Source organism: Alosa pseudoharengus, unplaced genomic scaffold (genome assembly GCF_046254945.1).
Source record: "Alosa pseudoharengus isolate Yale_2024_CS ecotype anadromous, Long Island Sound unplaced genomic scaffold, YU_APseudo_1.1 YU_APseudo_1.1_scf_5, whole genome shotgun sequence".
NCBI lineage: Eukaryota > Metazoa > Chordata > Actinopteri > Clupeiformes > Clupeidae > Alosa > Alosa pseudoharengus.
The window spans coordinates 17948052-17967198 of NW_027468837.1; the positions used below are offsets into that span (position 1 = coordinate 17948052).

Below are 19147 nucleotides of genomic sequence, written 5' to 3' on the forward strand. Positions count from 1 at the left end.
TATAGCAAGGGACTCAGCACACAACCCTGGGGAGAGCTTGTACTGATGCTTAGGGCCATGGATGTGTGGTGGCCCACTCTGACCCTCTGTCTGTGGTCCGAGTGGAAGCTATTGATCCACATGCTAAATGGTGTGTCCCCTAGTTTGACTAGCTTGTGAGGGATGACGGTGTTGAATGCAGAGCTATAATCCACAAAGAGCGTCCGCGCATAGCTCCCCTGCTGCTCCAGGTGTAATAGTGCAGTATGTAGTGCTATGGCGTCTTCTGTAGATCGGTTCGCTCTGTAGGCAAACTGGTGGGAAATCAAGGCTGCGGGGCAGGGCTGCTGTGATGTGACTACAGACCAGTTTCTCAAAGCACTTCATCACCACTGGGGTGAATGTCACTTGTCGGTAATTGTTGAGGCTAGAGATGTGAGGTTTCTTGGGCAGTGGGACTATAGAAGTCATTGAGGATTTCAGGCAGGGTAGGACAGTGGACTGTTCCAGGGACTGGTTGAAGATATTTGTTAAGATTCCAGCCAGCTGATCTGCACAGTCATTCAACACGCGTCCCGGGACGCCATCAGGACCAGCCGCCTACCTCGGGTTGACGGCCCGCAACATGCGCCTCACCTCATGCTCCTCAAACACGGAGAGCATCCTAGAAAAATCTCTGGCAGCTCTGTCATGCAAAAGTGTTGAGGATCGGATTGCACGTCATCCAAGATCAGTGAAGATCAGTACACAGAACAGTGAGCACAAAGGATTCCGGATATTACCTGCTTGCACATTCTACGCATTATTCACTCGTGTGGTTGGCATGGTGACCACCTACAATGGAGCAGAACAGGACTGGCCAGTCTGCATTCCATCTCCAAGACGAGTGCAACAAGGCAGTAGATCGGTCGAAGTGTTTATTCCAGGGCAAGTCTAAAATTGCAGGCAGAATGTGAAAAAACAGAATAAACTGTAATTACACATACACTGTGTGCCCAATGCAAATTCATATCATGCCTGCACTCATATTTTGTTCAAATGATTCTGGCTAGGCAGCATGTGCACTTCTTAAACTGTGTAACAATTAAAATAATTAATTATTACATATGTAATTGCATTTGTATTAAGCTCCTTAATACATTTGTTTGTTGTGGGTTAATACAGTTTGCTTTCCAGTTTTATTTTTTGGATTCGCCATCCACTGATAGCTTTGTCTGTTCATTAGAAATGTATGGAAAGAAGTGCCATCATTCTTGGATAATATACCGAGTATTTCTCTTTCTCTCTCTCTTGAGACACCTTTTGAAAAGTTAACCTTTGACCCTGTGGCAGCCTCCATAAGACATCACAGGGCCATCATGGACCACACCAGAGCACAGCTATAATAAGCATGGCTTTCTCTGTGACCCAAATCCAATCAACGCACATGGTGCATATATCCATCTGCACTAGAGGATTCCTGATCTTCTTATCTGAATCCCACTAAAGTGCTATCTTTCAGTTAGCCTAGTGACCCAAACCACACAGCTGAGGGTTGGAAATGGCAGTATAGGATATTATGAGATAACAGAGGGGCTAATATTAATATAGACGTCAGGGGATTATCTACGCTTAAAGGCCTGTTGAGGTGACATACTGTGTTTGGCCATATAACAGCGCACCATTTCAGGTCTGCTAAACACATTCAGATTTGTACCTTCCATTTAGCAAATATGGTCATAATGGTAATATAGTTGTCCAAAAAGAAGTACAATTAAATGCAGAACTGATTTTCACATCCTGTGCCATGTTAAATTTTTTTACCATAAAGAACAAATATTGCAGCTCATGTTATGTTTTAAACTACTTTAAGTTATTTCTAATGGAAAATTGGGTACATTGTTTTTCACATATAGTGTATAGCAAAATATAGACACTCAAGCCAAAACATGGCAAGCTATTTAGCAAATAGTGATAGGCTATAGCCTAAATGGGGAAATTGAGGATCCAACTTCCAAAAAGAACTGATTCAAATAAAAAGTAGAAATTAAATAAATAAAAGTAGAATCTACCATAATAGATACTTAGGCTACTGTTGCACATTCGTTGTTGAAGAATTAGACATGAGTGCTGCTGTGTGAGAAGACTGCTGTCAGACTATTACAAGACTGCTGAAAATACTGTCACTGTGAACAGCGTAGGCTAGCCTAGGCTATTCCAACTTCCCCTGCACCCCTCTCTAAATGTTTTTTGAAATAGTTGTCATTTTACTTTTGATTTAAAGTGACTTAAATGCAAATTGGGACTACTCTAACACATGTTTTACCATACAGCATAGAATCTGATTTTATGTATTTAAATATGCTATTTTCGCTTTTGGATTTATTTGGGCTAAACGAAGAGAGCAACTCCTTGAAAACCATTATGGACATTGAGTTTCATTGTGATATTATGTTGCATCCATGGATACAGCACTGAGTAATTGCTAAGAAAGGTGTGTTCAAAGTTGGCAGGAAAACTGGAATGTTACTTGCGCTCAGGAGGCGGTGAGTTTGTTTGCCTCACCTGTCGCCTCACAAAGGAGGGAGGCTATAACAGGAGGAGGAGGCGGAGGCGGGAGGCCATTTTATTCCACGAAATTGAACATAATTCACAGAAGAGGGGACACGTTTCACCATGTATCCATAAGTAGTCGTAGTCGAAGTGAATTTTATAACATCAACGCAGTCGTGGAACTATGAGGCATTAACAATTCTTTTTGAGGAGTATTGCACACCAGGGTAACAAAAATGAAGAAAGGGTTTTTGGGTAGAAAGAATCATTCCCTGTTCGACACCAGCGTCCAAATGAAGGACGGGGGAATGGGTAAGTGTCAATGTCCTTGACGCCGATTCTTTTACAATTGTATGTCACTGAAGTTGTTATGCTAAAGTCTAATGCACGCGCGCGACGACTGCACCTAAAGTGACAGGTTTGGGGAGGGGGGGGGGGGGGGGTAGGTCCAATGACACGACGAAATACGAAATATGAATTTATAGTATGGTTAACGTTACAACTTAGCCTACATTTATTTGCATATGGTCCAAACGTCAATAGGAGCAATAGCAGTAGAAACCCAGGATCATTAAGTCAAAAGCTTAAAGGTCGACTAGGCTACTATCTACAACACGACTTCATATAGATACAGATATGCCATAGGGTTGATTAGGCTATTGCATAGTTCTTTCCGGGGGCAGAATTATTCTAGTCTTTCATAGGTCCCAAATTTTCTAGCAGTGCCCTTGCCAAGAGATCTGTCCAGTAGGCTAGGATAAAAGTCTCAGTTTCTGAAGCATGATGTAGGCTACTGACCGACAGTCTGTAGGCTACAGTGGAAATCATTTCAATTCTCTTGTCTCTTTAAGATAAGATATTTGCATTAGCATGCAAATATGATCCTCACAAACACAGCTGGGATGACTGATGTTCCTTAATTGAATCAGAATTAATCTGATGTTCTCAGTCACTTCCTCGTCAAAGAAAAAAAAAAAATTAAAGTTTGGCGATTGATATTTTAAAATATTTTTTATGATTGGATATTTTTGATGATGGATTAAAAAGACCCTGGTCGACCATTTGTCTAAATAAGTAGTGTGTAGCCTAAACAGTAGGCCTATCAGGAAAGTTGTACTACCAGTACCAAATATAAAATCTGGTTTGTTCATAACAAAGATAGCCATCATCCAAACTATTCATTGTGTTGACATGTGGGTGAAATATGTTCTGTCCTCGCTGGTGTGCTCAAACAAGTGCATAGGCCACACTCGGTTCCAAATCACTGGAGTTCCAACAACACAGAAACGAAATCACTGACACTTGTGAGCAAAAATATTGAAATGTTACTCGTTATATAAAGTCAAGGCCCCTGAAAAGCAAAAAAACCAAACAATCTTTTTAGACACTGATTATTCAGTTAAGTCAGTCCAAGTCTGTGTGACCATTAGAAGAGAAGATCAAGGAGGGCGAAGGACAGCAATAGGGGAGTGTTTATCATGTTTTAGAGTTGTTTTGTGTTTGTTGATGGGCAAGGATCCTTCAGATGAGTATTTCTGCACAAGGCCAGATGGCAGCAGTCATTGTTTTCAGTGCTTTATCAGTCCACATCAACATAGGTCGCCTAGTTGTTTAATTGTTTACCGACTGATGATTTTTTATTTATTTTTTTAATCTGTGTATTTATGGTGTTATATTGTATAGCATAATCAATGTGTTTTTCAGTGAATAAGGCCAGTTTCACCATGTAACAATATCTGCATGAAAGTGCATTTGATTGGGTGAATAATTCAGTTTATCACTACTGCATAAGCTGCAAGGAATGTCTTAGATACAGGTTTGGAGATCAGGTTTGTACAAACATTACGCTCTGTTAAGGGCAATACATGTGTATTGACATTGTTATCACAATTAATAAGTTGTTTCTCTTTCAGAACATGTGGAGTTGGGTTTTGACTCGTCAGCAATACCAGTATCAGGCACAGCTAAAGTTCGATCTAGACCCACTGTTAATTACTTCAACTCGCACACGGTATGTATCAATCTTAATTGAGAAGTTTGTCTTCTATTCTTCTGACTGTCCATACAGAGTAAAATGATTTGCTTTATTTGTAGTTTGTATTGTATTTGTAGTTTGTATTGTGTTAATTGTGAATATGTAAAACACCTAGTTGATTGCTTTCAAGACAAGGTAGGCTACAATGCAAAGTGCAGCATTGCTCCAAGGCTTCACTGTCCACCTGTGCCTGACTCTGTCTTTGAAGCCAAATTTGAATTTTCCCCTCAATGTGCCCTTTGTCGTCTGAGGCCACCCTCTCTCTTGGCCTATGAGGAGTGTTTCTGTGATCAATGATCTTTGTGTGGTGATCTCAGGTGCCTCTGCTCTCTGTCCCCCCAGCAGCTGTTTCAGATTTCACTAATTATTATTGTTGAGGAACTTTTTTGTATAGACAGAGCTTTTTTAGAGTTCAGTATGACAGTAAGTGTTAATATAGCATTGTGATAGGTGATTTTGGTTGTTATAGAAAGTCTGTTGATAAATGTGTTATTGTATGGCAGTGTTAGATGTTTAGAATCCCTAGGAATGTAAAACTGCAAGAATTTCAGCTGTATCCCCATTCAGTATCGTATGCACTTTTGCTGTGTTGCTCATCTAGTCCCCTTTTTCTCCCCCTTTGTAAAATGATCAGAGAGCCATACTCTCCTTTCGTCTCCACTTCCATTGCCTCCTTCCTTTCTCCTGGTTCAACACTAGTGAGTTTGGCCCATTCTCTTACTGAGCTGTGTGTTAAAGAGTTTGTTATTCCTTGAGAATCTTGAGAAGGCCATTCTTTCAAAGATTTTTTAAAATGCAAATGACCTGGGTAATGTTCAACTGAATGTAAACAAATAATCTTAGACTACATGTTTTTGATGTGCATGGCTAGCTTTCAAGCACAGATGACAAACCTTTTCCATCTCTTTCTCTCTCACCCTCACCATTCGTTTCTCTTTCTGTGGTGACGTCCCTGTTGCATACCTGACATGTGACACACCCAGCATCAGAGGGGTAGGACCTCTCTGACTTTCACTCTGTGTATGACAGGAGCTGAGGAATAGAGAGAAATATGCCTTAGTCTTAGCCAACGGGGAAAAGATAGAGAAGACAGTGATGGACAGCAATGGCTCGCGGTGCAGTTCCACCTGTCTTCTTTTCCTCACTTGGCGGCCTGTAGATATGACCATCCGAACATGGTCTTCACAGGGTACTCTACGTGTGTCACATGTGTGTTTGCCTTAGGGGTTAAACTCCAGTACCCTGGCAGTCCATCACTGTTAAAATGTCAGCAGCACTAGAGGTTAAATCAAAGTCAATGTTATTACATAAGTGGTGCACAAGATCAGGTTGGCATTCAGAACCTTTGTTGATATCTTCTTTTCACCTCCGTCTGAAAAGAACAGGAACAAGGATACTTATGATGTACCGTCTGCTAAAATGGTGTTGCGCATACAAAGTCTGTGTTATTAAACTGTGTGTGTGTGGGTGTGTGTGTGCGTGCACAAATGCACTCACTTAGCCTTTCCACAGAAAACCTGCTCATGCATAGAAGTCACTAGACTGGCAGGCTCTCGGAGCCTGAGGTGTGTCCAGAATCGTTTGATGAGAAGTATGTGGAGGTAGATTTCTAATAGGAATGCAAAGAGAACTCACAGCCAGCAGTAAAAATGTAACAATGTAATGTGACTGGCATAGAGGCAGATCACACGAGAATGGGGCACTGTTTTTCTTTATAAGGGGGAGGGGGGGGCAACTTACTTAGTTTCTTACATCTTGCTAGCAAGGTAATGGGGTCTAAGAACTTCTTACCCTCTGATTTACACCAGGTGCAACTGCAATCTCATTTTCTTAATGCACTATTGGTGATGTCGCTATTGCAGCATGGCTCTATTGCCTGCAGTCTGACACTGTACTCACTTTTGGCCTTGATGAGTCCTCATTGGCTTACAAATGGCAAGGCAAGGTGTGCTTACTTGTCATCAAAACAAACCCTAATGGGTAGGTCCTGTATTATGTGTTTTAATCTTTGTTTTGTTGTCGGGTGTTGGTTAGGCGTGGTTCTGTCACACGGTCTGTCAGTGTTAATCATCGTCGATGATGTAAGATGCGCCATTATACTTGATGCATGCAGCCTTTTGATTAATATGTGAACTATGTGAACAACGTAATGTGTGGGAGCATTTTATTATTTTCCGGTGTAAAGGAAACAGGTTAGTTCAGCGCATGTTTCACTGAAAACTAAAATCCTCGGCTCTACCACTGCTGGCAAAACAATAACCAGTAAAGGCATCATTTCTAATTCTCTCTCTCTCTCGCTCTTGCACAGGAACATTTTTTAAATATATACAGTGTGCTGATGCCTTTGTACTGCCCCCCCCCCCCCTAATTCTCTCTCTCGCTATATACTCTCTATCTACCCTTTCTGTCAGTATTTAACGGGTCTGAGTGTCTAACAGGAAAAATGTATACAGTCTGCTGATGCCTTTGTACTGCTTCTCCCCCCACAGTCCTCTGATGTCGTGCAAGGCTTTGCCGTGCCGACTCCGAAAGTGCCTGTCTTTCCTCCCCTGAACGGGCCGAAGACAAATGGAACAGGTCAGTTTACGGCTTCTCAAAAGCAAAGTAACAAAAATGCAAATCCAGCAGTAATGATCCCTAGTTTAAACCTTGAGTGAAGCTTAAGATTCAATTGATTGGCAAAGAATGAGGTCTGACAGACCAATTATGCTAGAGGAACAAGAAGATGTACAGATTTAAGAGTATAGGTCATGTGAATGTTAAAAGTGTTAAGTAAATAAAGGTGAAAGGTAAACTGATTCCATCAGGTATTTAAGACTAATGTGACTGCCTATACTATGCCTATACTATGACTACAGGTTATACTAAGTATAAACAATGTCTCTATGGTTACATTCTTGAGGACTTTGTTTCACATGTATTACATGTATTGAAACCATATAATACAGAAAATTAAAAGTCAAACGTAGTTCCTAAAGGACACAGCTATTTGTGTCATCTTTGATGGTGTTACCTGATCAGATCTATGATGTTGAGCCTACCAAGATTGGCCACAATGAAATCTCAGAATATTTGTCCATTGTAAGTTTAGTTTAAAATTATGGTATTGTAATTGGTGCATTATAGTGCCTTCCTACATACTTGAAGGAACTCCCCTCATATAGTAACTATGTATATTTTAATAGTACTATACCAATGAAAGTTTCACAGATCACAGATTGACCTTTTCTTCTTTCATAGGAAGCAGCCAGCAGCTTCCCAATGGTGGAATCTTTGCTGTCCCTGACGATGAAGGTGGTGAAATACTTATCCCTCCACCTCCATCAGTGGCACCTCCACCACCTCCACCTCAGTTTTCCCCACCCTCGCCAAAGTTTGTCCCTGCTTCATCTTTATATGGAGACTTTGAGGTCCCGCCAGATCTGGCTTCGCTCCGACCACCACCCATGCCTGCCCCCAAACCTCCAACAGTTGCCCAATCCCAGGACATTGACCTTGCTTCTCTGAAGCCCCCATCAATGCCCGCTCCAAAGCCCCCATCTGTGACATCCAGTACTAGTAGCGGCAAAGCTTCGTTGCCTGTATCCATAGTGAGTGATCATCCAGATGTTCCTGAATGTCCACAGTTCACCCCACCCCCACCACCAGTGGTGAAACAACAGCCTCATCCAGGGCCCCAAAAGACCGCAAAGGCACCCCCGCCAAAGCCTGTCCGGATGTCCTCTATTCAGAATCTTGATGTTGCATCTGCTTCATCTTCCACGACTGCTGCTGTGCCTTCAAGCTTCAATCCCCATACCACAGCCAAGGTCTACAGCATACCCAAGACCACTCTGCTGAGTGGAGGCATAGATCGAGATATGAGACCCAAGTCAATCCTCCTTCTAGAGGACTCGTCCGGTGACTCTGTCCGAGTCCATGTCAATGGCAGTGGCCCCGCAACGCCAAGTCCAGCTCAAACACCATTACCTCCAGCTAAGCCAGCACGCAGGGCAAGCTCTGGCGCTCAGCTGGAGCAAGATTTGAAGGACCTCAAAGAAAATTTGACAGCCACCTTACCAAGCCAACCCAAAGCTGTGCCTTCAAGCACACCAAAGACTCAGACACCTCCAAATGCCATTCCAACTCCAACAAAACCAGCAGCAACCCCTCCTGCAGCTTCTCCAAAATTACCAAAAGTGCCAGCTGCTCCTGCTCCACAAGAAACAAGGCAGACGAAGGTACAGGAGGTATCCCAAGTAAGACCCCGTCAGTACAGTCCTCTACTGGCCAACAAATTACACAACCTCAAAGCAAGTGAGAGTTCAGGGACGAGGGAAGCTGGAACCTCCCCCTTGGCCCTACTGAGGGCTGCTAAGGAGCGAGAGCGGCAACGTTCAGGTTTGTCCCGTGAGAACAGCGGCAAGAGCAACCGATCTGTTGAGCTCCCTACCCAGGCAACTATTCAGCCCAGCGAATCAAAATCCAACTCTTTCACAGTAACCCCCAAGTCCTCCTCATCCACATCACTAAACTCTCAAGAAAGACTTCCTGCAGAGAAACTTGATCTTCCTGCTGAGGTAGCCATTCCTGCACAGCCTCAAGCTCCTGTACAGGTCACTCCACCACAGGTGAGAATCTCTGTTGCTAAGCAAGAACCAAAGCCCCCAGTACTCCCCACAGTGCCATCCACTTCTTGTAGCAATGTTGAAAAGAAAGTTCAGGATACTAATTCAGCTCCAGCCGTCTCCAGCGTCCAAGTTCAGGACTTCAGCATCCCTTTCATTCCTCCCCCGCCAGAGTTTGCAAACTCAGATAGTGAAGATGGGGAGGGTCCCCCAAGCACACCTCCTCCTGATCCTCCCACAAAGCCATCAATACCACCACCACCACCACCTGCAGGACCACCACCACCACCACCACCTGCAGGGCCACCACCACCACCTGCAGGGCCACCACCATCGCAAAGCACCATCGCAAAGGGCCCTTCCACTGCCCAAAAGCCAAAGCCGTCAAACACACCCAGACTTGTACCATCGCAGAGTGAGCTGCAAGCCAAAATCGCTCAGCAGACCAAGCCGAAGCCGCTTCCCCAAAATCTTCCCTCGACACCTACATCTGCCAGCCAAGCCACTCTTCTCAGTATCTTGCAAAAAAAGATGCTGGAGATGGATCCCAAATTGTCAGCTCCGACCAAAGAAGCTGATAACACAGATGACTGGGTCACCACACAGTCCGATGACGAAGAGGACATTCGGGTTCCACCTAAACCTTCTCCTAAAGCAAAGAGCGCCACACATCCACCACAGGCAAGTGGAGGCCTCGATATGCGGGAGCTTGAGACCAGAATGGCCCAGAAGAAGGCAGGAAATGTTGCTGCTGCATCAAAGTCACCTGCAAGGTATGCCCCATGTAGTTTTGAATATGTCTGTTAATTATTACCTTTAAAAGAGCCCAGTGTCATAACGTAATCCTTTGTAATTGGGTATCTGTAAAATCTGAAACATTTGTTATACCAGGCAAATGAATATGAAATGCATTTTTTGTGTTACAAATAAAATAATTTCTCGTCTTCCTGTATTATTGCAGTAATGGACCATCCAAGCATCCTCACGGTATGACATTTACAGTACGACCAGGGACCAAACAACCCATTACTCTAGTCAGTAAAGGAGACTCATGAAGACTTTCACTAACAGGACTGCATCAGAAGTAAAAACAAAACTCAAATACAAGACACACCAGTGCCTTTACAATGCTGAAGATGATCAACCGTGAGCACTTTCCTCTACTTCAGCATGGGGAAAAAGAACACAGCATGGGGAAAAAGAAGAATGTGCCTGGCAATTTTTTTAGCCTTCAAATAATCTACTGTTGAAACAAACAGCAGGACTTTTTTCCCCTTGTTATTTAACCTTCTGTGCTTTCAGTATCAGACATTCTGGTCCTCTGTTAAAGTTCTAAAGTCCTTGGAGTGTCTGACTTGTCTGGGGCAACATGGCTGTTAACTTCAGCAGGTTTCAGGCTTATCACAGTTAGTGAGCTTTGCCTTATTGTTTTAACCCGTTGATGAACTAGTGTTTTTTTATTCACTGCTGACAAAATAGTTGCGTGCGGAGTCAGTGTTTCTACAAATGGTACAGATAAAGAAATGTTATATATTCCTATGGACAAAGATGTGTAAATGATCAAGCTGTGTCTTTTGTACTGAATACTACAGTTCTCTTCTATCCTAACATATGCTTATTTATATTCAACCCGATGGGAATTCATCTGTCATTTACCACAACACTAATCTAGTTTTGACATAGGTCACTCATACCCCAATGTCAAGAGGCATAATCTAATACTTTTTATTAAAAAAGATGTAATCTTTGTTTGTTAGTTAAAAACTACCAAACACTTTTAATATGCTGCCATCTTCCAACAATAATGCTGCGTCATTTATAAACACGCCTGGATTTTGAGAGCCTGTAAGAATGTAAATATGTTTCTCACAGCCAAAACATGTAAATAGACACTTGGATGTGAAGGTTAATGGCATTGTGAGCATGGACAATATATTTTACAAGGCACCGCAATGACCCACTATGCTTAGCATGTTATAAATAGGCTATGCATCATTGGTATGACTTGTAGACTTCTCAAAAGTGACTGTATTAACCTTCAAAATAAACCTCAGATTAAAAGGGGACACCAAATGGACAACTGGCGCTTTCTTTTCATATTTATTTCTGTTTAGAACTTACAATGAGAGTCATTCTCAGACTGAGACTGTTTAACATACATGTCCGTGTCACTTAGAGAATAGGAGCTTTCAACAACTGTGATCATGTTCAGCTTTTTCAGTTTGACATCCTCCACCACTCACGTCTACAGACATACATACTCAATATTAAAGACCCTATAAATGTACAAAACCGTTTTGAGTGACAGTATTGGATGTGTATGAAACAAAACCCATTGAAAAGTATAAAATAATATACATGAATGAGAATGATCTTGTACAGAAGTACAAATACATCCGGACAGTTGACATTAGTCAACAATGATTTAGATACTGGTCATGACAACTATATAATCGACATCCCTCAAACATAACATGAGTTTATAACGCACAAATCCCTTTACACAAGCCTACTACATGATGGCATAGCCTTGTGCAAAAAGGGGAACCTCCATGAGTATGTGAGGGAGAGCTCTTACACAGAGTCACAAAAGTAACATTTAGCTGTGAATAACTAAATAATTGTTACGGTAACACTTAAACCCAACATTATAGAGTTATAAACAGATTCATAAAGGGTTACACAAAGTATTCATAATGACATTGATTTACAAAGATCTAACCATTTTAATTTCTGAAGGACAGGACTTGGGATGTTGATGAAATAAGGACAAAGTTTAAGATGTTTCAATGCAAGTGCCTAAAAAAAAAAGAATCACTGAAACTGAAGTGGAGAGGATAAGGAAACTAGAGAATGCCTTCCATCTGGGCCAGGCACACAAGTAAGGAATTTGTAAAGGCAGCAGTGAACGACAATGAACAGCTTTAAATCTAGAACATTCTTTACACAAACTCCAATTCGTTTTCCAAATTCATTTTCACCAAGAGGTGGGGGCTTTGTAGGGTTGTGTGTGTGTGTGTAGGGAGATGCATTTAGTTAACCAGTTATCATTTTTTACAGCTAATACTTCCATCTCAGCGGACCTCAAACTAGTCACTGAATGAGAACTAGTCTACTGAAAGAGAGCCATTTCCATGTTTCTTCTACCTGCCACCCCCTTGCCCCCTCGTGGACGGCTCTACGGTTGAGAGGCTGGTGGTGACTGGCTGATGTTGTGGTGGAGAACCTGGTGGTCCCAGCCCACTGTGGTGAGGGTGTCCAACCCATCAGTGGCCCAGCATAACCCACGGACAAAGTCCTGGTGCCTCCTGTCTCTGAAACTAAAAATAGGAGGGGGGTTATGAGTGTAAATCAATGAAGGTGAATGACACAGGGGGCACATTAAAAAAATATATGAAATGTAATCACTGCTACGTGACCGTATGTACAGCAATAATATGGCTAAACAAACTATTAAAATAACACAAAACCACTGAACCAAAATAACAAACCAAATATAGATTACCATATAATCTCTGATGAGTGGTAGGGTAAGAGTGGTTGTAACAGCTGCACTAAGAATCTACCAGTATTAGACTTTTCACTCACAAACTATTTACATTCTCTCACAAAAGGCCTGACACAAGGTATTTATTTAAGACACACAGGGTAGGGCTGGGTGGTTTTGGGAGGGCCTTCAATATTGACTCACATTTCTCTGAACTCCGCGTTCACCACGGCAACCGTGCAGTCATCACTTGTGGAGGCTAGCAGCGGGGAACTGTCAAACAAGAGGACATTTCAAAAATCTAAAATATCAATATTGTAACACAGCACTGCCTTGGGTGAACCAAAAAGCATCACTGAACAGATTGCTGTTTGGGTAAGGGCAAGCATTAAGACACAAAAGAAAAACACAATACATCAGAATGTGAAGTGTCACTGCTGCTAATTAGGGCTTGAGCCAAGTCAGCAGACCGGACAAAAGCTAATTCTTAAGGCAAGACTGTCATGTTTTCAATGTGGCTACAGCATAGACTACTGAGTTGTCTAGGAGGGTGATGTTGTTCTGGTATACCTGTGGGAGGAGAAGGCCAGGCTAGTCACTCTGCGTCTGTGGGTGTTCAGAGTCTGGGTTTGGTCTGAAGTCTGCAGGTCCCTCACTGTGACCCTTCCCAGCTCGTCACCTGAACATTAGCACATTTAAGTATATTTTTTGGAGTTTATTTAGATAGGACAGTGAAGTGTGACAGCAAGTAAGTGGGGGGGGGGGGGGGGGGGGGGGTGGAGTGGGATAGAGCAGTACTCCTTACCATAGACAATTGTGTTGGCTTGGCGTGGGTGCCATATCGCTGTGGTAGGCGAACAGCTGGGAGACACTATGTCTGCAATAAAAAGATGAATGTAAGTAACACTTTATTGTCCCAGAAGGGCAATTATTTTGCAGAGGTAGCATGCAAGGTTACACACACACACATAAACACACACACACACACACGCTTCCACAAGATAAGTCAAAACACAGAATTAAAAATAATAAATAGAAAAAGAAGTGTATGGGGCAGAGGGTTATCTCTGTGTCCTAGAGTTCAGTAACTGAACAGCAGATGGTATGAAGGAGTGTTTGTATCTGTTGGTTCGGGCTAATGGATATTTAAAACGGGAAACAGAGGGTAAGATCTCAAATTCGCTGTGCAGAGGGTGGGTATAATTTAACAGGATGGATTCAGCCTTCTTAATTGCCTGTTCCTCATACAGCATTGACATACTTCTCTGTTGGACACCAGTGACTCTACTACACACCTTAATGACTTTAGAAATGGCATTTTTCTGTTTCACATTGAGCAGGGCATACCAACAGATGGCTGAGAAGGTAAGTATTGACTCAATGAAAGATCTATAGAAGAGTCATCAGGGATTTATCTACATTAAACCTTGCCAGCTTCCTAAGACAGTATAGACGCTGCTGACCTTTTTTACACAACATGTCTGTGTTATGGGTAAAAGTTAGCTTGTTGTCAATAATGGAACCCAGATACTTGTATTGCTGGACTATCTCAATGTCCTGCCTGTTGATATTTGTGTTTGTGTGGTTGCAGTCTTTGTGTCTAAAATCAATGAACATGTCCTTAGTCTTGGTCACATCTGGCTCCAGAAAGGCTTCCTGATACCAGTTCACAAACTAGTCTATGATGGAGCCATGAGTTGTCTCATTGTCCTTCAACAGACTCACAATGACTGTCATCTGCAAACTTTACAATGTGACGGCTGTCCATTACTGATCGACAGTCGTCTGTGTAGAGGATGTAGAGGAGGAGAAAGAACACAGCCCTGGGGAGAGCCTGTGGATGTAAAGGATAGTCCAGACTGGTGGCCATTTACTCATACTCTCTGAGATCTATTGGTGAGGAAGTCTAGGATCCAGCCAGACATGCTGGTGTTCAGCTGAATAAAAAGATAATAATGAAAATCTTAAGAGTGTATGTCCCATCTCAAACTACAGGGGGAACTGTGACCCTTGGCTTTTCAATGGTTAGCTACACAAGTTGCTATAAGACTGGTGCTCTAGTCCAGGCCTTGTACACTGGGGTTTTCCTATGTTGCATGGATTTAATGACTAAACAGAGGAAATGTCTGACAGAGGCGTTTCTCTGTCCACAGTCTCAAGAATTATGACTAGAATGTGGACAGACCCCATGATCTAATGCTGACTACAATATTGAAAATCTGAAAAACAAACAGTTGTGTACGTGACCAGATAATTGGTGACAGGAAACGCTTACCCAACCGAGTTGCTGGTTTTGGTTTTCTGCGGTCCCATAATAGAAGCCGGCCATCCTAGGAGAAGAGAGAGACACAAAGATCATTCCGAAGACACAGACATTGCTCACACTTTTTAGCCACAACAAATGTAATGCCTCTCCAGTTCCATTATTTAAACACTTGGCAATGGGCTCATGTAATTCAACTACATGAAGCAAACACCTGAAAGAATGACTGACGCCATCTTGTGGCTGAATGTGTACACAGTCAGGATTTCAATGTAGTACCAGCAGATGACTTATAGAAATGCAGATATCTCTCACCTGACCACAGGAAAGGAGGAGGGCTTCCTCTGAGGGGCTGCAGGCCACACAGATGACCGGCATGGTGTGCGCTGTAGTCAGAGGTCACATTAGAGGTCACATTAATGCTAGGCATGGAGGCTCTGTTCTCTTTATGCACCTGTGATATTACACACTATTAGAATTATTATGATCACTCTGTTGTTTTAAGCACTTGCATTAAACATTTAGAGACAGGACATGCCACTCTGATAACAGGGGCTGAAGCCTGAGATTATCAGACATTTTGTAAACGGTTATACAGGTGGGTCTCAAAAAATTAGAATATCGTGGAAAAATTCATTTTCCCACCTAATTTAGTTCAAAAAGTGGATCTTTCATATATTCTAGATCAGGGGTGGGCAAACTTTTTGGCTCAAGGGCCACATTGGGTTTTGGGTTTGGGCTTTTGTTTTCATGAGCTGTAAGCCGTAATCATCAAGATTACAACAAAAAAACTAAGTAAGGGTGTAAAAATGAACTTTTCCACAATATTCTAATTTTTCGAGACACACCTGTATATACATTTGAGTGGCAGATTACAGGTAATATTTCAATGGCTGGGGCTATGCTAGCTACATCAGCCCAGAAACCCTCAACATCTCAGTTCTGGGACCATATGAAGAGCCAATTGCCTTGGGTGCAAACGCCACATGACCAATGTAAACACAGTAATGATCCTATGCTGATAAGCTCCACTCATGCATGGCTGAGAACAGCTTTTAGGAAACAAACTTCTCTGCAACAAAATAGCCAACACTAACTGGCTAAAGCTATGCCTCTAAAACCCAACCCTTTGATGACAAAGCAAAATATTTCATAGACAAGCAAATAAAAATACAACACTCCAAACTGCAATTCATCACCTTTATAAATAAATCAGTGAGAAGCATATGCCATCTTACCATGATATGTGTTGATGACTGTCTGTTGGCTGAGGTCCCATACTTTGATGCTTCATGAATAAATGGACAAAAACATACGGAAAGGCAAGTATGAATGGTGATGCCAACAAATACATAGAAAACAAGATCAATCAGGACACTGCATACCCTCGCACCCAATAATTTATCAATGATTTAAATTATGTAGACACACACAAACACTCAGAGACAGACCCAATTACAATACCCTTCACCACCTACTGAGGGTCAAGGGTAATAATATACTAAGTACACAGTACAGTATACTGAATGTACTGCTCATAAAGCTTTTTGCTCATCTACTATAAATGTTGTAATGAATCATGTGGGGAAACCCATCTAATTTGGAAAAGATGAAAAAGAAAAAAAAAAACAATTGCACACACAAAATATTGCAATAGCTATGTCTCCCAAAATGGCTCTGTACTAAAACCACTATACTGAATAGGGGACTTCAAAATCATTGAGAAAACAACTTCCCTGAATGAGAAGCAGGAACTGAATAGTACTTTAACGTGTTAATTTGGTCTTAAATGTATTTCTCGTCCATGGGTTCACTGGCTCTTCCACCAACCTGCAGTCCATGCTGCTGCTGACAGCGTGGGTGCGCGCTGCTGTTGTGCTGATGCCTGTGACCACATGATCGTGCTCTTGCTTGCTGAAACGGCTCATCAGCAGACGCTCGTCCTCCGCCAGCTCCCACAATTCCACAGCACCTGTGGCATCAATGCAATGGCCAGACTATGGTAAACATTGATGGAGCAGAGGCACTAATGTTTTTCAGTGTCCTGTGTGAAGCTCAAATGGAACGAACACAAACTGTGATCAGGGTTCCCATACCTTCTTAAAAATGCAATATGGCAAAGTTTGAGACAGTGTTACAATGTTTCCATAATTATAATGTGTAGGCATTATAGAACCTCACAAACATCACAAGACGAGAAAGAATTTAATGTGTGAACCTTTCTCTATTGTGCTGTGTGGTGCCTTGGATTTTCTCATACAAAACATATAAACTCACATACTCACACGTGCATAATGTTGGCAATTAGTTAAGACAATCAGTAATGAACGGACCACCTGCAACGATGTAAATTGTACCTGAATCTGAAGCTACCAGGATGCCTTTCTCTGACACCCACAGAGCCTGTGTGACCCCCGCGTCGGTCTGAACACCAGCCTTGCAGAAGCCCTCGTTGGGTGCCTGCTTTGGGTCGGTGTACACCCAGATGGACCCCATCCAGGACCTACCAGTTAGACTGGAGGCGCCTAAAAGCAGAGCTCCATCTAGAAGTAAAGTAGAGATGTGGATAGCATGTCAAGTACCAGTAATGCGTTGCATTTACGTTCATGAAAGCAACCAGTAACCAGTCATGTGCAATATGATGAAAATTTCAGCGAATTAAACGACTGACATGACAAGTCTACTCTTACAACTTTAGGCGTAGAGATTATGGATGCTAAAACGCAGCGTAAATTCAGACCAGACGCCGGACACTGTTAACTGGACATATCGGTCTACTGCCATCAGATAGGTTGGTAACGCCACTTACACTGCCGTTAGATAGCTACTAACCTCGATAACTTATGTCACTGACATTTTCTTAGGCCATGGCAGACTTTAAGGAGTATTCTTTCACCTCATGACGTTACAATCGGACAAAAAATAACCCCTACCAGGTACAAAGATTTAAGTTAACACAGCTGTTATTAGAAGAAACGTTATTGGTTACACAGCACTTATGATAAACTTCAGACATTTCGATACAGTTAACGTTATCGTTACAATGTCATAACTTACCAGCTCTGTAGTGAGCAGACACTAGATGTTTTTCCATGCACGCTGGTGCGTTAGGTGGGATATTCCAGTTATCCTTAATCATGTCTTTATTTAACTTCGAAACTGAATCAAAATCACAAACGAAAATACTGATAACTTAATAAATATAACTATGTTTGTTAAAACCAACGCTGCACGTTCCAAAACGGTGTTTCAATGCCGCGAATGAATGAATTTGCTACCTTTCGTCACCACGTGCAGAGTGAGTTTCCGCTTCCGGGACTTTTCGAACGGTCATCGCTTGAACTAAAATGACATTTACATAGTTTATATTGTTACAAACACTGTAACACAATTGTAACATTTTTGTATTATTTTCTATGACCAATCGGCCATGGATAACATTATTAACAATTTCACATGTAAAACTTCCACTTTTATGCAGTAGATGGCGCTGTTCTCTTTAAAAGTGTTCACATCCCATGCGTCGCACGAGCGTACTTCAGGATGCTTAACCAAATTCAGGATGAACCAGGGCCGGTTCTATAGCCTAGCCTACTACATTTGGGTGGGCTGGTAGAAATTTTGTGTAGGCAAAATAGAAAAGCGGTCAAATTGGATAAAAATGGACATAAACACAAAACACAAACACAAAAAAAAATCAGTAGCCTGCTACCTAGCTTGAGTTGTTGCAGCCACAGCCAGGGATGGGCAGTAGGCCTATTTCTGATAGGCCATAGGCCTACATGTATTTAAAATACAAAATAGTATTTTGTCGTTTGTATTTTATTTTGTTGAAGAAAATGTTGTATCAAAATACTTTAAAGGTGTGTATTTTTGTAGTTTAAAAATACTGTCAAATATTTTTGGTAAAACCTTTGCTAAAAGCTTTTTTATTTTTTATTTTTTATTGATGCTTAACAACACACAGTACAGTAATTACAACAAAGGAACTGCAGCTAAAAGCCTAGCCTATGTTTGGTGATGTGATGACATCATAAACGTGCAAAACAATGAATGTAGCCTCTGACTGGTGCTGAGTAATTTGCCCAGACGTGTTGTGTTCATAATATTGAGATTCAGGAAGATGATCCTCCAGTGCAAGATCATGATGAGTAACTTGGTTGCTCACATTAGGGTTGCCAAAGTGACAGTCCATCCAATTAGTGCTAGGAATCTCACAATTAGTGAAATGAAGATTGCCTGAG

The 19147-nt window shown here is 41.9% G+C and overlaps 2 protein-coding genes across 2 annotated transcripts; one reads left to right on the forward strand and one right to left on the reverse strand.

The window, feature by feature from the left end:
- The first annotated feature begins 2544 nt into the window (after nt 1-2544).
- Nucleotides 2545-11233, forward strand: LOC143104824 (uncharacterized). Its single transcript, XM_076269157.1, has 5 exons — nt 2545-2823; nt 4425-4522; nt 7036-7123; nt 7787-9926; nt 10115-11233. Exons 1-5 carry the CDS (start codon nt 2748-2750, stop codon nt 10206-10208), a joined length of 2496 nt encoding a protein of 831 aa, XP_076125272.1. The 5' UTR covers nt 2545-2747; the 3' UTR covers nt 10209-11233.
- A 4-nt stretch (nt 11234-11237) lies between these two features.
- wdr77 (WD repeat domain 77) lies at nt 11238-18188 on the reverse strand. The gene is made up of 10 exons (XM_076269158.1): nt 17961-18188; nt 17261-17446; nt 16734-16875; nt 16142-16191; nt 15219-15289; nt 14916-14970; nt 13446-13517; nt 13211-13319; nt 12845-12913; nt 11238-12473 (listed from the first exon to the last, which is right to left on the reverse strand). Exons 1-10 carry the CDS (start codon nt 18040-18042, stop codon nt 12332-12334), a joined length of 978 nt encoding a protein of 325 aa, XP_076125273.1. The 5' UTR covers nt 18043-18188; the 3' UTR covers nt 11238-12331.
- Nucleotides 18189-19147: the final 959 nt, after the last annotated feature.

Bases quoted from the DNA above. Each gene is read 5' to 3' on its own strand.
- LOC143104824 (XM_076269157.1), top strand. From the start codon at position 2,748: ATGAAGAAAGGGTTTTTGGGTAGAAAGAATCATTCCCTGTTCGACACC. The intron at 7,124-7,786 runs GTCAGTTTACGG...CTTCTTTCATAG, and splicing joins GCCGAAGACAAATGGAACAG to GAAGCAGCCAGCAGCTTCCC. The intron at 9,927-10,114 runs GTATGCCCCATG...GTATTATTGCAG, and splicing joins GCATCAAAGTCACCTGCAAG to TAATGGACCATCCAAGCATC.
- wdr77 (XM_076269158.1), bottom strand. From the start codon at position 18,042: ATGATTAAGGATAACTGGAATATCCCACCTAACGCACCAGCGTGCATG. The intron at 17,447-17,960 runs GTAAGTTATGAC...CTTTACTTCTAG, and splicing joins GTCTGCTCACTACAGAGCTG to ATGGAGCTCTGCTTTTAGGC. The intron at 13,518-14,915 runs GTAAGCGTTTCC...TTTTTATTGCAG, and splicing joins AAAACCAGCAACTCGGTTGG to ACATAGTGTCTCCCAGCTGT.